The sequence below is a fragment of the Rhipicephalus sanguineus genome, chromosome 6 (genome assembly GCF_013339695.2).
Source record: "Rhipicephalus sanguineus isolate Rsan-2018 chromosome 6, BIME_Rsan_1.4, whole genome shotgun sequence".
Taxonomy (NCBI): Eukaryota; Metazoa; Arthropoda; class Arachnida; order Ixodida; family Ixodidae; genus Rhipicephalus; species Rhipicephalus sanguineus.
In genome coordinates this window covers 130,984,234-131,005,093 of record NC_051181.1, presented here as the reverse complement: position 1 = coordinate 131,005,093, position 20,860 = coordinate 130,984,234, and the positions used below count along the sequence as shown (strand labels likewise).

General features: G+C 46.7%; 3 protein-coding genes and 1 long non-coding RNA gene across 6 annotated transcripts in view; 1 reads left to right on the top strand and 3 right to left on the bottom strand.

Moving 5' to 3' along the window:
* The window catches only part of LOC119397552 (Down syndrome cell adhesion molecule homolog), a 409,196-nt gene that overhangs the window by 174,606 nt on the left and 213,730 nt on the right, over positions 1-20,860 (bottom strand). The gene's annotated exons all lie outside the window — the stretch shown is intronic.
* Positions 1-20,860, bottom strand: part of LOC119396424 (cuticle protein 10.9) — a 197,244-nt gene that overhangs the window by 21,773 nt on the left and 154,611 nt on the right. For 2 of the 3 annotated variants that reach the window (XM_049417106.1, XM_037663636.2), the window contains 2 exons: positions 19,828-19,860; positions 15,703-16,883 (listed from right to left, as the gene is read on the bottom strand). In XM_049417106.1, the coding sequence (XP_049273063.1) occupies positions 16,527-16,883; positions 19,828-19,860 (390 nt within the window). In that variant the 3' untranslated portion in view covers positions 15,703-16,526. Of the gene's footprint in view, positions 1-15,702; positions 16,884-19,827; positions 19,861-20,860 lie in introns of those variants that run through there. The other variant, XM_049417107.1, reaches the window with a different exon arrangement.
* Positions 1,650-5,422, bottom strand: LOC119396422 (cuticle protein 10.9). The gene is made up of 3 exons (XM_037663634.2): positions 5,294-5,422; positions 3,841-3,873; positions 1,650-1,979 (listed from the first exon to the last, which is right to left on the bottom strand). Exons 1-3 carry the CDS (start codon positions 5,405-5,407, stop codon positions 1,650-1,652), a joined length of 477 nt encoding a protein of 158 aa, XP_037519562.1. The 5' UTR covers positions 5,408-5,422.
* LOC125759028 (uncharacterized) lies at positions 1,673-16,839 on the top strand. Its single transcript, XR_007416589.1, has 2 exons — positions 1,673-1,803; positions 16,702-16,839. It is a non-coding gene; the product is annotated as an uncharacterized LOC125759028 (long non-coding RNA).

The window sequence follows — 20,860 nt, the reverse complement described above, 5'->3', positions numbered from 1 at the left end:
CGATGAGTTATGACGACTTGCAGCTCACTTTAATTTTACATGTACGCTGTGAATTTTCATTGTTTAGAAAACCATTGCTTTAGAAAACACCTTGCGTCTTTCGTTAAGCAGCTGGCGTCTTTTTCGTTTTGCTTTAGAAACATCTGGCGTTCTTTCGTTTTGTTTTTTACAAAACATCTGGCGTCTTTCGTTGGTTTATTTCATCAATCAACGGCGTTTTGAACAAAATTTTTATTGTTTAATCACGCACAGGAGAAATCTCACCAGGCACTACCTTGGAGGTAAACAATGGCTGCTAATGGGAATGAGAGACAGAAGAAGTCGGCTTTTAGCTAACACTTACACTTCTACAGAGACAGAAGAATTCGGCTTTTAGTTAACGCGCACGCTGCGAATTTTTTATTGTTCAACAACGCACAGGAGAAATCTCCCACCGGCACCACCTTGGAGGTCAAAGGGTAAGACTTGTTACTCACTACTACGAGCACGACGAGGGACGAACGGGTGCCGCCTTAAGGAGCTTCGCCCCTAAAAAAATAAAGAAGATATAAGCATCAATGGCGTGCATGGAGGTGCCATTCGGTGTGCACGTTATACCGCGCGAATCGCCATGTTCTTTTGTATATCATATTTCTCTTTGTATCATCGACACGCCGCTCATTATCATCGATGTGAGATAGTTCAATACAGTTAAGTCGCAAATACCTGTCTTCCCGCTACTGCTTGTAAATCGGTACCGCCGTCTATATCTTTTTATATTTTCTTTTTAGCAGTCACAAATACACAGTACGCTCCAATGTTCTCTCTCAGAAGAGACACTGTGCGATGAATAAAAAATCAACTGCAGGCTGAGGAAGCCATCAGCCATGTGTATACGAGTAACATCGTTTATTGAGCACGCATCGAAACACAACAAAACAAAAAAATACAACCAAAGTTCACAACACCGGGCAGCCGTTGTTTTTTCCGTAGCGGGGGCACATAGCTGATGCGAGGCGCTTAGTGGGTGGCGATGACAAGGTGACTCGGCAAGTTGGGACAAAACACTCGAGAACGTCTGAATGGTTGGAGCGTCGAGTGAGCCAACCGCGTGAGTTGATGAATAAGGTTCTGTACGAGGAACGAAAGGAGGGATGCTACACGATATCTCGCTTAAGAGAGTTTAATAACACTCCCCGCAAACGAGAAGCCGTAGACCAGCGGCTGCAGCTACCAGCTTCCATAGCGAATGCAATTGAAACAAAAAGAAATTGAGAAAACGAGGCACCCATCACAGAAGGCGATTACCCTGTCTTGTAACTTGAGGCAGCGGTAACTTTTAATCTCAACCAGGCGGTTTTATCTACTCGCTACAAAGGCGGGAACGACGCAGTGGGAAACGTACGAACTAACAGGGACGTGACGAACACTCACACGAGGATACACAGAAAGACCACAACAGACACGAACAAAGCACCGAGACAACGGAAAACACAGCGGGAGGGGAGAGGTCGACAGGGAAGGAGGAAGAAAAATTTACAACGCCGGCTGGGCACGCCGCGCGCGACGAGCCAGGACACAAGCGTCGGGGGGGTTTTCCGTAATCGTTATACGTAGAATCACACACAGGAAGCGGAGGTGGCCAGCGGGGGAAGCTCTTTATAGGAGGCCTAGCCCCTGAGCCGGTTGGGTTCGTTGGCGATGGCGGCCTCGGGTCCTGGCAGGGCGCTCGACTGGATCACGACGTCAGCGGGGTTCTTGGACTCGGTTCCCTGCTCGTTGGTGACGATCTCGGCGCGGTACCCGTTCTCGTCGGCCGTGTAGGTGACGGTACGAGTGCGGCCGTCGGCCAGCGAGAGGGTGTAGCGACCCTGGACCCGTCCGCTGCCATCGCCGCTCTCTTCATGAGTGTGCGAACCCTCGGCGTCCTGGTTGGCGTAGTTAAAGGAGTACGGGATCGGAGGGTAGTTCTCCACCGGTGTGAAGCCCCGCTGTGCGGCCTGCGTTTGGAGGAAGGAAAGTTTAGAGGCGTAGACCCCCCTGGAGAATTCGTTTCGTGTCGCGTATGCGCGTTGAGCCGTGTCAGCGCGGCATCTTTTTCGGAGGAGAGATGGAGGATACGGCCCAACATCGTTATAACGAAGTCGCGCCTGACACAAAAATGGCTTCGTTATATCCGAAAATTCGTTATAAATGTATATTCGCAACACCATGTTAATTATCGAGGCTGTTCTTCAATAACTTCCTTATAACAAATAATTTGTGATGTGCGAATTCGTTATATCGAGGTCCACTGAAGAGTTAGAGGAGTAAGAACGGCGGAGCTCTTTATTAGAGGAAATGTTCAGCTGGCAAGTGTTTCATGCGGCAGCGGAAAAGGTATGAGAAAATGAAAGAAAAATTAAAACTGTATTTGCAAACGACAGCTTGCACAGACAGTGTTCATTTTAACGTTCGCAGATAGTTTTCAACGTTCAGTTCCGGCCGGATGGTCCGAAGACTCTAAAGGAATCTAGCGGCAAATTTAATGTCGCTCACGCGGACCTTAGTCTTGGCCAAAGCATTATTACTTTAATGTTTGAGAGAGTCGTGCTCACGCTTCAGACAGACGTTCCGCTTTCAACACACGTTCATGTACAAGCTCTTTGCTAAACACAACATTTTTACTTCTTAGGGTTTGTTAACTCCACCCTATTCTCAAATAATTTGGTGTGAAAGCCGATGCCCAAACGTATTTGACTCGTTCAACGAAACACCTTTTGATTATACGTTTATGAATACCGCTACGTTGCTTAGTGCTTCCCTCTTCAGCCTCTGGGTCATTACTGCTTGCACAAGGCGACGCTGTTCCATGTCCCATAACCAAGAAAAGCTACAGGCTAATGCCGTCATAGATGCAGCGGCCGGTTTCGTGTCTCTTGCATATTCACGCTGTTCCATATTAATGCCGCGGCGCTCAGTGATACTGTATACCTGGGAATGTTACAAGTGGACAGCGTACAGCTGACAATATTTGCTACTGACGTAAGTCTTTTGCTTTCGCTTCTTGGCTTCTTGTTACTCGTCTTTAGCTCTCGTACCCTAAACTACAGAAAACGGTTCAGAATATTTCTTAGATGTGTTCTTTAAGGATGACGCTGCGCCTACAAGTTGGGTTTCACTAGTTCCAATGTGTGCAAAGTCAAACCGCATTGAGCGCTTTCGAGAATCTTTAGATTTTAGTGTGTACCACTGCTTGCACGTTGTGCTGTTTCATGACTGCCGTTGTTTTTCTACACGTATTTGATTCTAACTCGTTATCATTCTGTTCATACATCAGTAGTAATACAGCCTGCCATATCGTACACTCCAGCAGCCGCTCGTATTAAAGGTCATGAGAACAAGTAAATTATCCTTCGTGGCTCTCAATTAACAAAGCTTTGTTAGGCTTCCTGTATTTTTGGAGTAAAGGTACGATCTATCGAGTGTCGAGCAGATTCCTTACTAAATGCTATAAAGTTAAGAATGAATGCTCAAAGTGGGAAGATTTCATAAATAGGAACACCGATTTGTAACTAGGTAGCTCGGTACGAAGCATCAGCTTGTAAGTCCACTTTTTTTTTCTTTATCGGTACAGGCAGCGTACGTGCTATCCATTTCGAGAAGTAGCCGGCTGTAGCACTATTCAAGCTGAAATTAATTTGAGCTTCTTCTGTTTCTGGAACAACGCAAACGCATACTTTCGCTGTTACTCTGATAGCCACGAGCTGTTTTTCTAGATTGTAAGACTCTTCTCCTGTTCTTGCGTAGCGTATTTGAAGTTCGCTGGCATTTGCGGCTTCTTGATGTAACGGTACTATCGATCGAATAGAGAGAACTTACGGCAACGCAGATACAGGCCAGAAGGATGACGAACTGAAAAAGAAAAAGTGTAGAATCACTTTAGGTACACATAATAAAACTTTTGCGTGATAAAATGGTCAGAACGTTGAAGGGACACTAAATGCAAATACTAACTGATATTCGACAAGTAAAACATTACGTTGACGACACGTGTGCCTTTGTTTTGAGGGGAGAAATTTGTTACTTGGAGGAAAGGTAAACGAAAAAAAAAGATTTTCGATACCACGCATTTGAATTTTGCCCCGATACCTTGTACGTCACAAGTACGTCAACGTGACGTTACGGATTTCTGAGTATATCCGTCTTCTAATTGCGCTGTTTATATGGAAGGAGTATCTAGATTTGAGTAGACGCTGTCAAAGGCTACGACGCCGCGATGAGTGGGTGCGGGAACTTCGGAGTGGTGGGGCTAGCCGCCATTTCTGTTATGACCTCCTCTCGCTTACTAAATTACCTATCACAGTTATAGGGGTCATTTTACTATTACAGGAGCTGTCGTTATTCATTTAGTCATTCTTGCAGAAATTGTAGTGGACCTCCTTATTCCTTGCGAAAGTGGTTCGCGAAAGTAGTATTACGAGTGTGTATTGCTACCATGAGAATACGTGGTACCGGTCCTAGCGTGGTAGTCCTAGCGTGGTAGCGTGGTAGATGCGTGGTAGAATACCACGCATCGATACAAACATACGCAGCCGTCACATGTGGGCAAAATATGTGACAGTAATAAACGTAGTAGAGAACTCCTTATAAAATGCGATGAGTAGAGCTGGTTAGAAATATTAGAAAGTGACAAGTTCCCTGAATAAAAAAAAAGGGGGGGGGGGAATACACCGGCAATAAATTGGCGCTCGACTCATTCAGGTTCATGGCAACTCGTGTGTAAAACTGCCCAAGTTTACGCTTTTCGTCTTAGACAACTAGACAGTTTAGCAGAAGCGAGTGTGTGGGAGAATAAGGGACGTGCTAAAGTAAACTGCAACACTTTAGGCAACCTCTGCTGATCCCTGGTCATCCCTGGCAATGCCTGACCCGAGTCGGTTCACGAAGAAATAAGCTTGAGCGATCCGGCTGTAATTGTAACATTTGAAGCAAAACGTTCGAAATGAGTTACTAAAGGGCGGAGGTCAAGCTAGGTGTGGGAGGTCAGCGGCAATTAACCCGGCCAACTCGACCGCGAGCGAGCTCCGTGACAAAGGGAGGTGTAATTAACGGGTAGCACCACTCGTGCGTGAGTCGTGACAATCGAAACACGTGAGCCGATTGCGTGGGAAAGGAGGTGTGGGCAGGCCGTGGCTCCAAGTAAATCCGGCCGCGGTCACGCCGAAAAAGCGGGAATCACGAAGAGCACGAGGCGGGAGAAAAATCCATGGCAACGTGTCTGAAGCCTCCCACTTGCGGGGTGGAGTGGTGTCGCGTGGGCCACTACACTCACCTTGTGCATGATGGCGGTTAGTTGGTGGTGAAGTTGTCCGGAGCACACTTGTTGCGGTGGCACTACTGCTTGAAGGGGACGCGAGTCGCGGATGGGTCTCCAGCACTGGCTCATCTCCGTTCTTATAGCACTCTCAGCCGGCCAGCGGTCGCCCTTTCCACCGCCAATCAGCTTCCGCTGTCCTACATCGCGCAGCACCTGCGTCGCCGGCCTTAGAACGGAGCCGCGCAAGCCAGCACAAACGTTACACGACCGCGTGCAGAGAGCCGCTAACCTTAGGCGCCCCCCCCCCCCCACCCCCCCTACCGCTTTACCGCAACCAACGACACCCCTCGCATCCTTCCTCTCCCGCTGCGTTCGCTTCACCTTTCTCCGCGGAAAAGCCCTTTCTCCGCTGCTGCCGCAACGCATCCTCCTTTCAGCGGAGAGCCAAGAAGAAGCGACACACCGCCACCACCATCCACTATATACGCGTGTTTCTTCTTTAGCCGGCCGTCGCAACAGCCGGCGGTTTCCTTCGACGTATTGCTGGCGAGTAGCCGACAAGGCTAGCCGAGGGACGCTCCATCATTGACCGTTCCCCCAACGCAATCCACCCATCCCCCCCTCCCCCCTCGAACAACCTCCGCGCACATCGCCTTTTGCATTCTTGTTTTCCACGCGATCACACGGTGCCTACTTGATTTCAAATGCGACGGGAGTGGAGAGGAGGTTACAGATGGACGCCGAAATGCTAACCAGATCGGAGTCTTCTGCTTCGGTGAGCAGCCTGGGGCGGGTAACCCATCATGTCGCAGCATGGTCAAGGATGCAACCCCCTGAGCTATGGGGAGAAGTGTAATATTTACACTATCGGCAGTCCGATCCACTCGGCCACGGCTTAGCCTTACGTACGGCTTACAGCGAGTTCTCTTATGTTTACTTTCTTAAATCGTGGCGAATACTTTCATCCGCGCTGCGACAACTTTCGGGTTTAATCTTTGATGTTACTGGCACGCTCGCCTCGTTCCGGTATGGCAATGAGCGCGTGGCTTGCATGGCTTCGGAGCGACAGGGATCGAACCGAGCCGCTCTCGACCTTTCAAGGATTCATTAAACATCTTTCATCGTAGCCTTTTTTTGGCTGCTCTGTAACTGCCCCTCCCACATCGTTATTGAATTAAATGTGCGAGGTATAGCCTTTCTATGGGGGGAGATAGAGAAAGATTCAGGAAAGTCAGGATTTCGAAGCTTAGTTCATCTGACCGGAATGACCATCTTGGCGCGTAACCTTGCCCCTTGCGGAACTTCCGCGGCGCAAAACTTTCAGACATTAGCGAACACTCCAACCCGCTTTTCTAACGTTCGTAGCTCCCAAGGACGTTTAAGAATAATTGATGCGGAGCCATTGATTCTACGCTTTATTCCATCACCAGCACTTCGCGCTCTCTTTAGAACGCAGGCACTATGACGAATTAAGATTAGAGTCACCAAAAGCTTGGTAATATGCGCACAGCTGACGATGACGCTCTTAGTCCATTCTTGCGCCGTCGCGCTGGTTTTTACGCTGACCCGATATGGATGAGATCAAGAAGGGGCGGATTCATTTCATCGAAATCCCTTAGCTGCACAGTATTGACATAGTTCAGGCCATAGTTTCATAATAGAACACTCGAGGGGAAAAGTGGCGCTAGTGTCTATGGGAGCTGTAACGCCTGACGCTTCAGCTGGCATTGGAATGATGCGTAGTACATGGATTTGCCTACGCTTTGTTCTTTCGGCTCCGTATGGCTCCGTGGGCCTGCAGCCACTTGGTCGCGAAATGAAGTTCAGTAGTCCGACTTAGCCACATTGACCCTTTTGGGCTCGCCAGTTCAAATCAGCTTACGAGGTTGACAATGAGCCATTCTTTTATCCGAAACAGAAGACATAATAGAGCAACAAACAAAACCACAAGTTCGTTAGAAGCTCCAAGCAGGAAGACTAGGCAAATCCATCTACTACCCATAATTCCCATGGTGGCTAAACGATCGCAGCGCCGCAGTTCCCGCTAGTAAATAATGCAGGAAATTCTATGGTTCAGGCCACGACGAATCTAAGACAGCCGGCTGTGTGATTCTTTTTTTTCTTTTTTTTGTATCCCGATGAGAGTTTGCTAGCGTTAACTCTAGCGCCGTTAATATGTCTGTCAGGAGCCTCATTGGCTACTGCACCGATATACCAGGCTATCAAATGGAATACGACGGTAAGCCAGTATGGCGTATTTCTTTTTAACTGCGCATAGCGCATACTGCGAATGTACTCGTTGAGATGCAATCCGCGTCGTAGTAATTGCAGCGCAGCCTTGCTGTCTGGAAACTGCACGACAGGTGATGGCCGGCACGGCTTCAGTTTCAGCAAGGCTGCTTCAATGGCAACGCTTTCACACAAGCACATTCGACGTCGTGAAGTCTGGCATTCCATTACGTACCAGGACCTACGGTAGAGTTGATGCTATAACTTTCTAACGACTCCTTATAGGTTCGCGATTCATTCAGCAATACCAGCACAGCTCTGCCTTCATTGTAGAGCAACTAGTATTTTTTTTTTTACCTATCACTTATGAGGCAGCTGCTAGTAATATCGCGGACCGTTCAAAATATAGAAAAACCACGAATAGATTGTGAGACACAAGAAAATGTTCTAACATGCAGTGGTGTTCGGTGGCGTCCGTCGAACCGGTCACTTTCTGAAAGAGCGAAAAAAAAAAAGTGAAGGCACAGAACTCTTCCTACGCTGGCTAACTGCAGCCACATGAAACTTCTGGTGGAGCGTATGCACGGGATGTTTTCAAGACCAGCGTAGCGATACTCCAGTACTGCAGCTCATTCATGAACATTATGGCCGAGCAGCGCAAAATACGGGACAGTAAAACACACAGGACACAACGCTGCGTTGTGTCCTGTATGTTCACTGTCCCGTATTTTGCGCTGTTCGGTCATAATGCCACAATTGTATGTTTGAATAAGTACAATCAAAATCTCCACTGGGCTATTTTGATTTGAAATTTGCGTATAGATTGATATTCGAAATTTTAGACTATCCGCACGACCTTACACGCATTCTTGCACGTATTCAGTTGCATCGCTGAGTGTGTCGGGCGGGGCAGTGCGTGGTTTTCTCGTTCGTTTTCGAGTAATGTGCGATGTGTCGCTGCAACGCAGTGCACAGACGTGCGTGGGAGTCGTTCCTTCCGCGCCAACTTTGTTTTTGTTTTTTTTTTTTTTTGCTTGTGACGCGTTTTGACCTTTGCTAACGCAGGTGGGAGCCGCCTCTTGTCTTCAGTATGCAAATCCTTACTCCGGGCGTGAGCGGCCGTAGGAATGCCGCTGTTGAGTCACCGCAGAGCTTGAACCGAAACAAAGGCCTCATTTACAGCACCTTCCGCCTGGCGTTCTGCTTGCTCAATGCTTGTATAACCCGGTTGTACTATGATTGATATGGTTGAATACACCTATGAAACATTACAAAAAGACCTAGGTACGAAATGAAGTTTTGACTAAGAGTAAGGAAAAGTTGCACTTTGAGGAAACCCTGGCGGCGGTGAAAAGGGCCAGTTAAAACTGAATTTCTTATATGTAATTTTTTTTACTAATGCGTACTGCGTCGGATGAATGCATTTTAAGTTTCATCATTTCATCCAGAGAGAAAGAGTTTAGTAGATCACAGCATAGGATGATCTGCCTTGCTATTCGTCACAGGGTAAGTAGGAAAGAGAAAAAAAATAGTGATGAAGGATCATGATGGCGATAGCAAGGAGCGACGCGTACGTTCTATAACCACGTAACACAGTGGTTTCTTAAATTTCATAATCTAGTCCCGTACTCTTCAAGAAGACTTTATTCGCGGTCTTGGCAGTTGTTTATGCTGTCTGTCACATTGTGTATAAAATACGGCCCAAAGTACAATTCAGTATTGCACTCCAATGTCAAGCAGCGTTGTAGCCGACACCTTCAGTTGTAAAACGCACGGAAGAATGATCCCCAAACAGGTGTTCTAATTTCTCAGACACTTTACAGCGGTCACAGTACGGGCGGGCCGGCCGCACGACCTATAAGCAGCCTTTAAGGAAACACATAAACACTTTTCAACTGGCAATTGTATACACAAGGATTCTCGTGCGCAGGTGACCTTTGTCACTGGCCGGACACGTTCGCCGAAAATCTGTCCGGAATCAAGATTGACTAGGATCTTGTCTTAAGCAAAATTGTAAAGTGGGGTGTTTCTGTTTATGTGGGTCTAGGAGAGGAAAGTTACTAATTAACCTTGTTTTGGTTTTTGTTTGGCAAAGCAATATTCTTTGTAGAATAGCGCATCGTCGCAGCAACACACAGTACGTGATACGCTTATAATAGAAGTTTCCACCCAGTTTATGCGCCGCAAAATTTCAGGCGCAACAATTCGTCCAAAAGCACGTATACTCGGTATCACAACGGTGATATCATCTGCTGATAGGATCAAGGTAAAATGATTACACAATGGTGGTTTGTCGTAAATATGCACGTTGCGTCGATCCACTTGCGTGTTTGCGATAAGGCAATCCCGGATACTCTGACGGAAAAGAGCACGCTTGTAGTCCTTGCAACAGTTTCCTTGTGTTCTTGCGTAGAATTTTTTTTTAATGTGGTGCCGTTTTGTCCACATATTGCGCTTACCAAATGAATTGAAGAGATTTCTCCACTAGGTAGCTTGAGCAAAATGAAATCTAAAGCAAATTAAAGCTAGAGATAAGATCACGAGGGCCCACTTGCGAGCCCTCGCGCAAATGCACAACACACTCACCCTCATGATATGCGCCTTGTCCGTCTGTTGGGATGTTAGCTACTTCAAATAAAAGAAAAAAAATAATTTAGCGAATATTTGGAAATGGCGTTATGTTCACATCAACCAAACTTCGGAATTTAAAAAGGAATATCATATTTACTCGAATGTAACGCGAGTTTTCTTCCAGATTTTCGCTACCTAAAGTTGACCATCGCGTTACAATCGAATACCGAAATAACAATTTTTTCTTCCTGGACGCAATGAAAAGTCACCCCTCGCGTTGCAATATAGTAAATACGCTACGTATTATTGCTATTAACGCGCCACATAATATGCTCAAGGTGCATAATGTTTATACGATATCGCCACAGTGCGGTTCGGCTAACTTGCTTTACTGAGGAATATGACAGCGCTCGGCGAGCGACAACGATTGTTGATACTATTATCTAGAGATAAGCGATACTTATTGTTAAGATTGCTGGAGGGAAAGGCATTCCATTAGGCTTGACCCATGTGTACGTGTCATGCAGCGGAGAAAGCAGCAGCAGCAGCAACAACAACAACGAGGAAGAAAGTCAGAGTACATTCTCCCATCTTCAGTTTTATTTTATATTGTTGCACATATCTACGAGGAAAACGAAGATCAGTGAACGTGCTTGCCGCCCCGAGCTGGAAAGAGAGAACGACGACGCGGGCATCTTCAACCAGTTGGCTGCTCCTGAGCTCAGCTTCGCGACCTAATAAACTGCCCCTTCAGCCGTAACATCTCGGTCTCCTTCACCTAACGATATATTAGAGTGTAGTTAAACGAACACTAAAGGCGAACATTATATCGGCGTGTATAGTTACAAAACAATTACAGAAACCTCACAATGCTTGTTTTGTGCCAAGAAAATGCTTAGTCTTAAGAAAGAAGTTGCTTTTCAAGGGTCCACCTAGCTCTTTCGCAATCTAAATCTCCAACACCAGAGCAATATGGGACGCGGCGTACGCCATCACTTCCCCTAACTACCCTACCCGACAGGCGGTGCCTCGGTTTTTTGTTTAAAGCGCAATTGCACAAACACAAATCGCGCTGACGACATTACATCGGCGCGGCATTTTCTCTTACGAACAAAGTGATCTTCTCGAGCGGGCAAAGGCAGCGCAGCCCTGCGCGATAACGAAGGTAGTTAAACACCAGGGCGCGGGTGGCGCATATCTGCTCGAAAACGAAACTTTGCGACCACCCGCGTCGTTGTTAAAGGGGTCCTAATCAGCTTTCCCAAGTGGTCATCAAATGACCTCAATATCGGAGTCCATTGCCTCACGTATCGATTGCCTCAAAAATTTGTCGAATCCGTCAAGAACGACCGGAGTTGCATGATTTGTCGCACGCTTTGAGCGCTCTCGCTCTCTCTTCTCTCGTCCCGGCTAGCGCGTTGGAAGTTACGCGGGGAGAGGTGGCACGGGAGAAAGAAGTCACGTCAGCCCGCGTCGTGACCTTGAGCGCGCGTGATGAAGCGCGATCGCTCTCTCCCGTTACGATTCCTGTGCGCGAGTGTCGCTACTGTGTAATGTTAACGGACTAAATTGTGCTATGCGCGGGCACGTGGCGGCACTCCGAGGCAAGAAGCGCATTTGATCCAAACGCCTCTCTTTATTTATATCAGCCATTGGCCAATAACATGCTATCTGTCGTTCGACGTCTCACAGCAGGCGTCGGCAGCTCCGATGAGCGTGAGCGCAGGCCTCTGTATGAAAAGAGGACGCCTGAGAAAATGGCAACTTCGCGCTCCACTTGTAAACTCTCCTTGACGCTCACGACTCCGAGATTTGGCTGAGCTGTTCATGGCAGCGTCTGCTTTCCGCAGGGTGTGTTTTCTCACCAAGCCCAAGGAATGGTTCGTGGCCCCTTTAAGCGTTGCGTCGAAAAGCTTTCTTTTTCAGGAACCTAATAGAAATGCGCGAGTATCATTTTACTCCGCCATACGGTGTGCTGCAATGGTATTTTTATAATGAGCAGCTGAGTACTAATGATGTAATTACTCTGCGGAATTGCTAATTATCGGGCATGAACAAGACTGCCTCGATGGAATAGTACCAAGTTGTGTCGCACCTTTACCTTAACTTCTCCATTGCTAGAGTGCTGTTGATAATACGGTGGTCGTAGACATTTTCAAGGTTTAATCTGTCACTGCAACTTAATTTACACATGCTGACATCTCTTTTCAAGCTCTCAGAGCAACAGTAATGGCTTAATCAAACTGTTAGACGGTAGTCGTGTATAGGCGGCATATAAATACAGCAGCAGATAACTCAGTACACGGTTCGCGCATTATGATGGCAAAAAACGACATAAGTGCAACGCCGCACGAGAAAAGAGGACAAGCGCTGGCGTGAAAAAGATGAACAACTCAGCTTCCATTCTTGATTCTTGCGGCAAATTAAGTACACTCCGATACTGAAGATGAAAAGTGCATGACGACTGTTTCCTTCAAGGACTAAAGTGTTTGCAGTACGGCGCAAGGGGGGCGCACACATAGGCACACTACAGATTTTCGTCGGGAAACATTAGGGCTGTTGCAAGACAACCAAGGGACTCACGCCACAAGCGGGGCAATATGCGCTGACGTTCAACTTGAGAACACACTTTTTTCAAGCGCCTGGGTAAAACAACGCCAAGACGGGCCCAAACAGAGCAACGACAGTGCTTCATTCGAGGAACGGTGTCCTTGGCATTTGGAGAACGCTGAGCTCGGTGCGAAGGGCACGGAGGGAGGCAAATTTCAGCGCAGTCGCATTTTCAGCTTTGTGAAACAGCGCTCACTAGACGACGACGAAGTAAAAGAAGGCACATGACAGGCAGCGCCTGTCCTGTGCCTTCTTTTACTTCGTCGTCGTCTAGTGAGCGCTGTTTCAACAAAGATGAACGCATACCCAACTCGCTCAAGCTTCCATTCTTATGCATTTTCAGCGCAGCTTAAGAAACTAGGGTCCTTAAAATTACGTATGTATGCATTTTCTATTAAAGGAACACGCCACCTAATACTTACCTAGTGATGTTGCACCTCAGATATGCATGATATTTACTTTTTGATCGACAACGTTCACAAGTATGAACAGTTGTACCAGTTCAAGACGGCTGGCCCTTGGGCAAGTGGTTCAACTTTGGCCGAGTGGCTGAATCGAGGGACGTGCCGACAAACAGAAAGACAGACAGACAGAAAGACAGACCAAAATTTCTGCGTTTAAGTTCCCCAAGAAAGACTATCGTCTTTAAAAGTAGCACAACGTGCACAAAGCCGCCCAAGGCTGGGTCACAGAAGAGCTGGTGGACTGGTGGTGGACAAATCGACGCACGTGTTCTGGGGGTGAAGCAGAAGAGGATGAAGATGAAGAAGATAATGAAGAGAGCGCATGCCGGTTCACGAGGATGATAGTTTTCTACGCCACGCGGCAAACTATACTTGCTGTACTGCACTATACGTGGCTATGCTGTCTCTTCTTTTTCTCTCTTTTTGTGCATGTTGCTTTCTATCTCTTTCTCTCTCTGTCTTTTTCTTCCCTTTCTTCTCTTTTTTTCTCTTTCTTTCTGTGTATTTTTTTCTCTACCTCTCCTTGTGTGTACTTGGTCTCTCGTCTTCTTTTTCTCTGTTTCTTCTCTTTCTTATCTCTCTTGCTCTCTCTCTCTTTCTCTCTGTGTAGTCGGTCTCTCGCCTTACATCTTTTTCTCTGTTTCTGCCCTGTCTTTCTATCTAATTCTGTGTTTCTATTTCTCTTTTTTCTCTCTCTCTCTCTTTTTTACTCGTTATACCATCCTCCTCCTGCTAAACCCCCCCATCTCACCTCCTCCTCACTTTCCTTTCCCGTCACCTTGCTGTACTATACTATACTATATTGTACTATACAAGGCTATGCTCTTTTCTGCCAGCGTGCCCGGATAGCCAAGTGGTTAGGACGCTCGCCTTCATATCGTGGGCACGCGAGTTCTATTCTCGCCTCTGGGAAAAAAAAAAAAAATCCGCCACGATATCATCTCTTTCGCTTTCTTTATATTTCTGTCTTTCTTTCTCTCTCTCTCTCTTCCTCTCTTTATTTCCCTCTCTGCGAACTTGTTCTCTCGCGCATCAAGTTATTGCATTCCTAGCCGGGCATATCGGCGCGCGTCTTCTGGTAGCGAAGCAGAAGAGGAAGAGGAGGAAGACGACGATGAAGAAGAGGATGAAGATGGCGCGTGCCGATTCATTATGATGATAATTTTGCTATCTACGACACACGGCCAACTTCGACCTTAACAGCTCTGCTGTAATACTTTTTTACGTTTTTAAGAATGCTCGCTGATAGCAGATAACTATCGCATGTAATTTGAGTGGGTCATTGAATTCGGTTTACGAAAGAATATAGCGTGACTGACTGTACAATAGTTAGATCATTATTTACGTTGTAATTACAATTAATTTCTGTAAAGTGCACTAACATTTCTCATAACGCTTCCACTTGCTTTAACTTTGGTCTCCTTAATCTTGGCATCAAATTATGCAAATGTCACGCATTTATATGCTATCGACCATAATGCGTGTCACAAAGGGGTATAAGCGCCTTGTCCTACAGTTCATCAATCTTCAGTCTTCATATACTATTGAAAGGAAAATCGAATCTAACAATATTTGCCTGTTTCCGAACTTCAGTTTAGGACGTTTGCGAAATTGCGACACCAAGTCCTGAAGTGGATTCGCACACGTAAATTCTCATGCATCGATTTCTCTTATACAGCAATTTTTGTGGAAACTTAAAAATACGATCTGTTGTTCTAATAAAAATAATGATCTAAATGTTAGTAATCTTATAATACATATTCTTTAAGGTGCAATAATCTGATTCTAATTCATTCGACGGACGTCTCAATAACGCATGTCTGCCTTGCAAGTGCGTTTGAATAAGGAAATTGCTTTATGTGGAATGTTCCTGAATTTGCAGGAATCGTTATATTGTCATTATCATTGCTTACTGAAAAGGAGTAGCCCAAGTTGATTATCGAATAGCCCTTGTCAATATCATTTAATAACAGAACAGCAATATTTGGTTTGTCTTACAAAAATGTGATTTCCTTTGCACTAGCCGCGGCGACTACCACTGTTGAAGACTTGCAAATGATAAGTGCTAAACCTCAAATAGTGGCATTCACATTCGTTCACAAAAGGAAAGCTTGTCATCACGATGAGTACAAACTTCCCGATAGCCTGAAGAGAAGTTCACTGTGGGCGTTTTCGAGGGACATGAACGTCTCGATGATGCTTTGTTGGTTTAAAAATAGTAACGTTTCTTAGTCGAAACCTTGGAGGTGTATAATAAAAAGTTGGGCGAGTTGATTTTCATTCAGGATGTAGGGATGCGCGACTAACACGGAACACGACAAATGAGCGCGTCGTCCTGTGTCCATCTTTTCTTGTGTGCCGTGTTAGTCGCGCCTGCATACACCTTGGAGGTGATCACGCTCGCAGGTAGCATTTCTTATAACAGCACTGTGCACTACGCAGCCATTTATGAACAATAATTTCTTGAAGAGCCACATCATGTTGGCTTCAACTACGACTTAGTTGACTTAGTAGCTGTCGCCATCGAGAAGAAGTAAGACACCAGAAAAGTGGAACATGAGTACCACCCTTTATTGTGCTCAACAGTTACACAAAAGAGGCAACCCAATTCAAGACGCAGGACTATTTTTTTTAACATATCCATAGCAATGAAAGACACGGGAACAGGACAAACGACGGCCTCGTGCAGGCGGCAATGACATGGTGAAACGAGACGTGAGGGACAAAAACACTCATGAGCGAACACGAAAGGCTGCTTTGATACCGCGCACCTTGGCACGTGCTATAATGAAAGAGGGCGAGGAGAGGAGTGATCGGAAAGGTATGTGAAGCGACTACAAAGGGGGGCTGCCACTCGCGATCCCCGCTTGACAACGACGGTAGCGTACGCGACAACCTTTATAGACAAGCGGCAGGCAGGCAACCCGCTTCCATAGCGAGGCAAGCGTGGCACCCACACCGCGTTAGGTCCTTGAGCGTCGCTAGGAAAGAAAGTGTCAGCTTGAAACCCAGAGCGATGCTTTTGGCGCGCTTTAAAAAAAGAAGGTGGGGAGGTCTCTTCACTCGCAATGGCGGCGGAAAAGCGACGAGTACAAAGGACGCATACATACCCAACCCGACAATCAACGCGCGGAGGAAAAAGGCGTCGAGGTGACACACGAAGAACAAGAGACGGGACAATGTGGGAGGACGGAATAAGAAAAGACGACCGAGAAGGAGGAAGAAAAATTTACAACGCCCGGCAGGAGCGCCCGGAACGCGCCTGGCGCTCTCGCCTGGCGCGGGGGTCTTTCCGTAGCCGTAATACGGAATCACACGCCGGGGAAGCGGAGGTGTTCCGAGGCGAAGCTCGCTTTCAAGGGGAGGTTGACAGCTCAGCCCGCCCTGGGCCCGGTGGGGGCCCGTGGACGGTTGCCCTCGTTGGCGATGGCGGCCTCGGGTCCGGTCGGCGCGCTCGACTGGATCACGACGTCAGCGGGGTTCTTGGACTCGGTACCCAGCTCGTTGGTGACGATTTCGGCGCGGTATCCGTTCTCGTCGGCCGTGTAGCTGACCGTGCGGGTGCGGCCGTCGGCCAGGGTCATGGTGTAGCGTCCCGTGACGCGTCCGGAGCCGTCGCCGCTCTCTTCGCGCGTGTGCGAGCCCTCGGCGTCCTGGCTGGCGTAGTTGAATGAGTACGGGATCGGAGGGTAGTTCTCCTGCGCCGGGTTGAAGCCGGGCCTCTGCGCGGCCTGCAAAGTTTGAAGGAAAAAAAGAGACGTTTCGGCTGTGTGAACATTTGTGACGTGTGAACATTAGCTGCTGCGTGGACAATTATATTGTAGCACTGGGATTAGGAACGTGAACGCCCATTCATATGTAACTTTTGTGCTGCCTTATGGTTATTGAGAAGTTATCGATGCAAACTGTTACGTAAGAGAAGAGAGGTAGCCGGAGCCACACCTAGGCACCAACATCTCCTTAAGGAATTTACTAATTAAAAAAAGAGAAAGAACTTGAAGACAACTGACTGAATTGTGACGGTCTGTAGCTAGGCTGCACTCTGTGTGTGTATTGTGAATTGCGTGCACTCATGCGTTTTCTCTCTCTCTCTCTCTTTCTTTTATCCTCTCATTCATCTTTCCATGTGTAGGGTAGTAAACTTGACAGTCTACTTAACCTCCTTGCCTTTCCTGTATTCCTTTTCTCTTGAAGTCAGGACAGCGCTTGACAGCAGTTTAGAAAACGGCGAGGTTGTTATTCTGACCACTCCGCTTAGGGCGAGGGCTTGCTTTTTGTGCTCACATACGTCATTAAGTTTTAATTTGTTATGTCTTACAAAGAGACATTGCGTAAGGAGCACTCAACGAGAGCAGATTTATTTGCGTTCACCCTGCAGCGAAATAGTGTGCGCCTACCTGTACAGCATCGTCGTGATTCATCTAGTCTCTTGCCTCTCCTCTCCATCTCCTTTACTTCAGTTCTCATCTACATACGTAGGTTAGCAATCTAGACAGTCTAGACTTCTAACCTAGACCTCTAACCTGTCTCTGCCGCCATTAAGTCTACAGGCAGAGGGACGCCTGTAGACTTGATGTACTCCCTCTAGTGTGCACGTAATTCTGTCCATCCCTCTGTTTTCTTCTGTCTCTCTTTTCGCCCCTTTATTCTCTCCAGACGTGCGTCTGGTTAACCTCGCTGTCTTTCCTTGCCCCCCCCCCCCTCCCCACTCTCTCTCTCTCTAGACAAAGTACAGCTAACCTCTCTGCCTTTCCTTCGTCCGCCACCCCCTCTCTCTTCCAACTTTTGTGATTCTGTCATTCTTTTTTTTCTCCAGTACCAGGGCTCGTAATCTTCCGAGTTTCGAAAAGTAAATGCTATTCGTCTCATATAGGAAGAAACGATCGCACTTGCGCAATGCGATGACTGAAGGAGTTAAACCTTTGCAAGGACGCGTCTATCGTTAGGTCAGTATTTCAACGTCAGACTCTCGGCGCATGCAGTAACGCGTATTACCAGATTCATTAGTCCCGGCGACTGGTTTCGCCGGTGCCCCAACCTGTCCATCTGACCACCGGTCAAAGGTCTAAGAGCAGACTCCGCCGCTATGCCCGCGATACGCAAATGACCCGCTCGTTGCGCGGAACCGGCTTCACCTGGTTACTGGAACACCTGTTGTTGTTTCTTTTTCTTTGCCGACTGTTCCCCACGAACCATTCTACTCGCCCAAACTAACGTTATTAGGGCATCTGCGCATGCACTCTGAGAAAAGATCGAGTAAAATGGGCGTCTTTTTGTCCCACAGCAATAATCGTCATTTATATTGTCTTCCTTTCCTTGCACTGATTTAGCTGCACGTTAAAGAACCCCAGGTGGTCGAAATTCCTGGAGCCCTCCACTACTGCGTCTCTCATAATCATATCGTGATTTTGGGACGTTAAACCCCACATATTATTATTATCCTTTCCTTGCATTATCGCCGCGCGCCCGGCACTTTCTGGTCACGAACGGCATGTACACTATCAGCGGGACATAGCAGTCTTGGTAGGAAAGTGGACAGCGCCGAGTTTTCAAGAAAGGAAACGCAAGCAAGCCAGATGTCGATTATTGTTGTGGGACAAAAAGACGCCCTTTTTACTCGATCTTTTCTGTGAGTGCAGCGTGCGTAAATAGTGGGCTTTTCTTATGCTTCTAAACGCCTCTTACCTAATTCTGTGTGTTCGGTGGGAATACTGAAGGAATGCTAACGGTGCTCGCACGGAGAATATTGTTGTTCTTGCGTGTGTGGTGCCTACGCAGTGTTGCCAGCAGATCGGCTAGAATAACTGTCTGCAGGATGTCCACCCTCCAGCAAACACTTATGGCACGCAACATTTTTTTAGAAAGCTTTGTTCTCGCTTTAGTACTAGTTTCGCGACCTTACAGTAACCCGCTAGATTAGAAGCTTCATGCAATAACAGAGCAGGAATTCGCGATTGAAGTGGGTCTCACGTCCCGTGAACTTTTTGCTGTCGGGTGTACGTAGTAAAATATTTCGCTCAAATGAAACACTTAAAGCTAGTGTTCGTGCTGACAGCTAATGCTGTTGCCAACATTCTTTTTTATTTGCTGGCATAGACATAATACGGCGATTTTTACAACATGGTGATAATCTAGTAATGCAATGGTGCGCAGATTTCGGCATAAGTATTCAGCCACTTAAGATCTGTCAGAGCTAAATATCTCTGACAGTTCGCAATTAACTCCAGTGTTTTACGCCATGAGGCGTGGGGAAAAAAGAGTGCGATTGAAATTTCTTCATTGCAATCGTTCCTTTCGTTTGTTTTATTTGCTTTTCTTTTCATAGAAAGCGAGAGAGAGAGAAGAGCGCTGCACTAGATGTAGCCCTCCAAGAGCCCTATAATTAGAAGCTTCGTAACGCGCGTGACTCCTCTGAGTATCTCAGTCAACCATATTGCGCACTTGCCTGAAATGGTTATTGAATACGTTTTTATTACTTTAATCGTAGCCTTCGTTTTGATTACATTCAATGCTCCATTATTACACTTACCGTATAACACGGAACCCAGTATCCATACCGCATGTTTTTATCTGAACTAGTCGACAAATAATGAGGAGCTTAATTCAATGTTCAAATAAGCTATGAACACAGAACTGAATATGGGACAATGAATGAAAAAAGACCAGTCTACTTACGGCGACGCAGATGAAGGCGAGGAGGATGACGAACTGGAAGAAAGCAAAGGCATAGAACATTTAGTGCATAGTTTTGTAAAGCGTTAAATATCAGAACGTACAATGGTCGCCTAAAGAACATACGCTGATTAAATGGATGATTAACTAGTGTACAGGCATGCTTAATAATACAGGATATGCAAATTATTATATGCAAAGTGGGGTTATGAGAATGTTGCGTTAGAATCTGTCGAAGAAACCCAGTTCTGCTTTGTTGTTGGGGATACAGTCTAAACGTATGCCTTATCTTCTTGTTCTCCTACAGGCATCATTTCTTTAGCAAAGTAAAATTACGAGGCTAGAGATCTTGTTTCTGCTGTGAAGGCATGGTTTAATGCTCAGCAGTTACCCGACCTGTCTTTTATGCACCGAGCTGATCGCCTGCGGTCAGCAGCAGCTCACCTAAAGCGATTAGCTTAACGTTAAGCGTTAACTTCGTTCACTGTATGAATAGCCTGAAAGCAATTCATATCATCGCATGTGCTAGTTACGCTTGAGATCAGTGGTGGCAAGATGAGTGGCTAATAGTTTTAAATGCACAACAGTTGTTAGCTGGGCTACTTGGTTTTCGCACGTTCTGGTGAAGCAGCGCGAACGACGGGACAGCGGAAAAACACACAGGACAGGGCGCTGACTTCATAAGGATACCAGATGGCAGCCAACGCCTTGCCTTGTTTGTTCCTCCACTGCTCTGTCGTTCGCGCCGTTTCACCGGAATGTAGTAGCTTCAGCTCCGAAAGCTTTAGCTTCTGTGATTCATTCTGGGGCTCGCGATTCGCGAGGGCATATTCGTATACGTATCCACTGAGGTATCAACACTGACGCCCTCAATCTGAGGCCTGCCTAGACTTGCTACAACAATATATGGCGTAAGAAACAGCGTTAGCAATATCGTTTAATCGCGGAACTCATCAGAACAATTAATAAAACTTCAGGGAGGACCGCGGCCGTTAGGAAAGTTATGACGAAGCTTCATAAAGCGTAGTTGTATTGC